The sequence below is a fragment of the Salmo trutta genome, unplaced genomic scaffold (assembly GCF_901001165.1).
Source record: "Salmo trutta unplaced genomic scaffold, fSalTru1.1, whole genome shotgun sequence".
Taxonomy (NCBI): Eukaryota; Metazoa; Chordata; class Actinopteri; order Salmoniformes; family Salmonidae; genus Salmo; species Salmo trutta.
This window is the reverse complement of record NW_021822406.1, coordinates 457,674-463,335: the sequence shown is the minus strand read 5'-3', so window position 1 is coordinate 463,335 and position 5,662 is coordinate 457,674. Positions and strand designations below refer to the sequence as shown.

The 5,662-nt window shown below is 47.2% G+C and overlaps 1 protein-coding gene across 1 annotated transcript; it reads right to left on the bottom strand.

Moving 5' to 3' along the window:
• LOC115182225 (gastrula zinc finger protein XlCGF17.1-like) lies at nt 1–4,771 on the bottom strand. Its single transcript, XM_029743849.1, has 2 exons — nt 4,639–4,771; nt 1–849 (listed from the first exon to the last, which is right to left on the bottom strand). Exons 1-2 carry the CDS (start codon nt 4,769–4,771, stop codon nt 2–4), a joined length of 981 nt encoding a protein of 326 aa, XP_029599709.1. The 3' UTR covers nt 1.
• Nucleotides 4,772–5,662: the final 891 nt, after the last annotated feature.

Below are 5,662 nucleotides of genomic sequence, written 5' to 3'. Positions count from 1 at the left end.
TTCATGTATGTATTTTCTGATGTTTAATCAGAGCTCTTTTACCAGAGTAACTCTTGCCACATTGATCACAGCTATAAGGTTTCTCTCCTGTGTGAGTTCTCCGGTGTGCTATGAGGATGTTTGCCTGAGTGAAACTCTTCCCACATTGAGTGCAGCTAAAAGGTTTCTCTCCTGTGTGTGTTCTCTGGTGCATAGTCAGACAGCTAGATGTAACAAAACTCTTGCCACATTGATCACAGCTATAAGGTTTCTCTCCAGTGTGTGTTCTCAAATGTACCATCAGGTTGCTTGAGTGAGTAAACCTCTTCTCACATTGACTACAGCTATAAGGTTTCTCTCCTGTGTGTGTTCTCTCATGAATAGTCAGCTGGCTAGATGAAGTAAAACTCTTCCCACATTGACTACAGCTATAAGGTCTATCTCCTGTGTGTGTTCTCTGGTGTGTTTTCAGGCTGCTTGGAACATTAAAACTCTTCCCACATTGACCACAGCTATAAGGTTTCTCTCCAGTGTGTATTCTCTGGTGTATAGTCAGACTGCTAGATGTAACAAAACTCTTCCCACATTGATCACAGCTATACGGTTTCTCTCCTGTGTGTGTTTTCTGGTGTGCTTTCAGGCTGCTTGTAACACTAAAACTCTTCCCACATTGATCACAGCTATTAGGTTTCTCTCCAGTATGGATTCTCAGATGTCTTTTGAGGTCTGCTGAAGAGGGGAATCTCTTCCCACAGTCAGAGCAGTGGTGAGATTTCTTCCCGGTGGGTCTCCGCTGGTGTTTGAGGTGTTCTGATGTGGAGATACTCTTCTCTGCCTCCTCAGCTTCATGTTGTTGAGGCTCCCCAGAGGATCCACAACAATCACGTCTCTCTCCTGTATGAACGACAAAGTCAGACAGATGGTTAAAGGCCCACAACAGCAGTAATCCACTGTTTATTTTAACTAAAAGGTGATGCCCATGATGTTGTGTCCAAACTTATTTAACAATTGTCTTAAGACAGAAGTGAAATTGAGCATCCTTGAGCGGCCAGCTCTAGGAAGAGTCTTTGTGGTTCTAAACTTGTTTCATATAAGAATGATGGAGGCCACTGTGTTCTTGGGGACCTTCAATGTTGCAGAAATGTTTTGGTACACTCCCCCAGATCTGTGTCTCAACACAATCTTGTCTCAGAGCTCTACGGACAATTCCTTCGACCTCATGGCTTGGTTTTTGAGCTGACATACACTGTCAACTGTGGGACCTTATATAGACAGGTGTGTGCCTTTCCAAACCATGTCCAATCAATTGAATTTACTACTGGTGGGGTCCAATGAAGTTGGTAGAAGCATCTCAAGGATGCTCAATCGAAACAGGATGCACCTGAGCTCAATTTCAAGTCTCATAGCAGCTGTCTTCTGCCAGGAGCTTGGTTGTTCCCTCCATGGCTGTGGATGCCACTCCAGCTACCTCACCCTGTCCTAGTCAATCAACTGCCTGGACACAACCTGGTCCACCGAGGCCCCCCTCCGCTGGGCTGTGCTCTCTGGATCAGACAGCCGGCGTCTCAACAGCCTTTTTCTCAGGTGAGTTCTGTGGCTCTGGCCTTGCAATCAGCTTCGAGACATGGCAGAGGCCGGATCATTCCGGCGATTGTGATAGGGAGTTCGACGGTGAGGCATATATCTGTACCTGGGGCAAAGACTTTGTCAGGATATCACCAGGTGGCTTCCCGAGGTCAGTCACCGGTGGGGCTGATGCTGTCATGGTTCATGTGGGGGGGGGTCAAAGTTCAGGATATCACCAGGTGGCTTCCCGAGGTCAGTCACCGGGGGGGCTGATGCTGTCATGGTTCATGTGGGGGGGGGGGGGGCAAAGTTCAGGATATCACCAGGTGGCTTCCCGAGGTCAGTCACCGGGGGGGGCTGATGCTGTCATGGTTCATGTGGGGGGGGTCAAAGTTCAGGATATCACCAGGTGGCTTCCCGAGGTCAGTCACCGGGGGGGCTGATGCTGTCATGGTTCATGTGGGGGGGGGGGGGGTCAAAGTTCAGGATATCACCAGGTGGCTTCCCGAGGTCAGTCACCGGGGGGGGCTGATGCTGTCATGGTTCATGTGGGGGGGGGGGGGTCAAAGTTCAGGATATCACCAGGTGGCTTCCCGAGGTCAGTCACCGGGGGGGCTGATGCTGTCATGGTTCATGTGGGGGGGGGGGGTCAAAGTTCAGGATATCACCAGGTGGCTTCCCGAGGTCAGTCACCGGGGGGGCTGATGCTGTCATGGTTCATGTGGGGGGGGTCAAAGTTCAGGATATCACCAGGTGGCTTCCCGAGGTCAGTCACCGGGGGGGCTGATGCTGTCATGGTTCATGTGGGGGGGGTCAAAGTTCAGGATATCACCAGGTGGCTTCCCGAGGTCAGTCACCGGGGGGGCTGATGCTGTCATGGTTCATGTGGGGTCGGATAACATTATGAAGGGAAGCTCAGAACAGCTGAAGAGGGATTTTAAAAGAACTGATTGGGTCACTACTTTTTGTTTTACTTTATCTTTACTTAACTAGGCAAGTCAGCTAAGAACAAATTCTTATTTAACATTTTTAAACAGTGGGTTAACTGCCTTGTTCAGGGGCAGAACCACAGATGTTTTACCTTGTCAGCTCGGGGATTCGATCTAGCAACCTTTCGTTTACTTGACACCAACAAACTCCCCATAATATCTGGCACTGAACGGTTCAGCAGACCTTTTAAGCCTCCCTAACTGGCTACGAGACTACTGACTCTGTGGGTGTAGCATCTGACAATTCTGATACCTTCTGGAAACAGAAGCTTGTTTTATAAGGAGGATGGGATCCATCCAAATCATGTGGGTTCCTGGATCCTTTCACAGCATTATAAGGCTGCGTTGAGACAATCATATGACCCAAGTCCAGCTCAGCTGATCCCTACCATTGTGTCGCTGAGTCGCCATAATGCTTCAGCAAAATGAACATTATCCTAGTGGCTTTAGAAGACACAATGTTACAATACGTGTTGTAGTGATTGCTATGTTGTTGATGTTAATGATATTTGTTGGTCTGTGGTGTGTAATGAGGAGCAACCAGACACAGCACTTGACACATTTATGAAATTGCTTATCCCAGTTACTAATAAGCACCCAGTAAGAAAATTACTGTAAAAACTGTTAAATCACAGTGGATTGATGAGGAATTGAAAAAAATGTATGTTTGAGAGGGATGAGGCAAAAGAGATGGCAAATAGGTCTGGCTGCACAAGATTAGCAAACTTCGACATGACATGCCAGCCACTTACACATCCAAGTTATAAAAGACAAGCGTTGTAATTTTGAATTCCGTAAAGTACACTACCGTTCAAAAGTTTGGGGTCACTTAGAAATGTCCTTCTTTTTGAAAGAAAATCAAATTTTTTGTCCATTAAAATAACATCAAATTGATCAGAAATACAGTGTAGACATTGTTAATGTTGTAAATGACTATTGTTGCTGGAAAAGGCAGATTTTCTATGGAATAGCTACATTGACGTACAGAGGCCCATTATCAGCAACCATCACTCCTGTGTTCCAATGGCACGTTGTGTTAGCTAATCCAAGTTTATCATTTTAAAAAGGCTAATTGGTCATTAGAAAACCCTTTTGCAATTATGTTCACACAGCTGAAAACTGTTGTTTTGATTAAAGAAGCAATAAAACTGGCCTTCTTTAAACTAGTTGAGTATCTGGAGCATCAGCATTTGTGGGTTCGATTACTGGCTCATAATGGCCAGAAACAAGGAGCTTTCTTCTGAAATTCGTCAGTCTATTCTTGTTCTGAGAAATGAAGGCTATTCAATGCGAGAAATTGCCAAAAAACTGAAGATCTCGTACAACGCTGTGTACTACTCCCTTCACAGAACAGTGCAAACTGTCTCTAACCAGAATAGAAAGAGGAGTGCGAGGCCCCGGTGCACAACTGAGCAAGAGGACAAGTACATTAGTGTCTAGTTTGAGAAACAGACGTCTCACAAGTCCTCAACTGGCAGCTTCATTAAATAGTACCCACAAAACACCAGTCTCAACATCAACAGTGAAGAGGCGACTCCGGGATGCTGGCCTTCTAGGCAGAGTTCCTCTGTCCAGTGTCTGTGTTCTTTTGCCCATCTTAATCTTAAGATGCCAGTTGAGGTGAGGCATCTGTTTCTCAAACTAGACACTCTAATGTACCTGACCACCCCAGTAAAACTAATCCCGTCCGAATAGGGCTTAAGGCAAAGGGCTGTTTCCTCATCTCTGCTGCTGCTGCCTCTGCCGCACTGTCAATGTCTTCCTGACCCAGTCTGTAATACCTACATGTTTCAAGCAAACCACCATAATCCCTGTGCACAAGAACGCCAAGGTAACTGGTTTAAATGACTACTGCCCCGTAGCACTCACATCTGTAGCCATGAAATGCTTTGAAAGGCTGGTCATGGCTCACATCAGCAACATCATCCCAGAAACCCTGGACTCACTCCAATTTGCATACCGCCCCAACAGATCCACAGATGATGCAATCTCTACTGCACTCCACACTGCCCTTTCACACCTGGACAAAAGGAATGCTATTCATTGACTACAGCTCAGCGTTCAACACCATAGTGCCCTCAATGCTCATCAATAAGCTAAGGACCCTGGGGCGAGGGGGTTCTCGGATGGCTCTCTGGGATCTTGGATGGTTTGTGACCTGGTGGTTGGGAGCTTGGGCCGGTGGCCAATAGGAGCTTGGTGAGAGATCTGTCGACGTGGGTGGGGCGCTTGACCATGGTTGCTCCTGTGGGTCGCTCTGGACGGGAGTCTGCAAGATGACTGAATGTAATGTAAATGTTACATTTTACATTTTAGTCATTTAGCAGACGCTCTTATCCAGAGCGACTTACAGTAGTGAATGCATACATTTTTTATATTTTTTATATATATTTTTTCCGTACTGGCCCCCCGTGGGAATCGAACCCACAACCCTGGCGTTGCAAACACCATGCTCTACCAACTGAGCTACAGGGAAGGCTACATTTTACATTTGTATTTAGAGTCTGTACTTGACCCTGGTTGCTCCTGTGGGTCGCTCTGGACGGGAGTCTGCAAGATGACTGAATGTAATGTAAATGTTGAGCGGCTTGTTTTAATAATCAATTTTAAAAATCATCCGCAACTCAGTCCCGTCCTCTACTTCCTGTTCGCCCACAACTGTATGGCAGCGCAACTCCAACACCATCATTACGTTGGCTGACAACCAGACGGTGGTAGGCCTGGTCACCGATGACGATGAGACAGGCTATAGGGAGGAGATCAGAGACCTGGCAGTGTGGTGCCAGGATAACAACCTCTTCCTCAACGTGGGCAAGACAAAGGAGCTGATCGTGGACTACAGGAAACGGAGGGCCGAACACGCCCCCATTCACATTGACAAAACACACCAAGACAGTCGTGAAGAGGGCACAACAAAGCCTATCCCCCCCCACAGGAGATTGAAAAGATTTGGCATGGGTCCTCAGATCCTCAAAAGGTTTTACAGCTGCACCATCGAGAGCGTCCTGAATGGTTGCATCACTACCTGGTATGGCAACTGCTTGGACTCCAACCGCAAGGCACTACAGAGGGTAATGCGTACGGCCCAGTACATCACCGGGGCCAAGCTTCCTGCCATCCAGGACCTC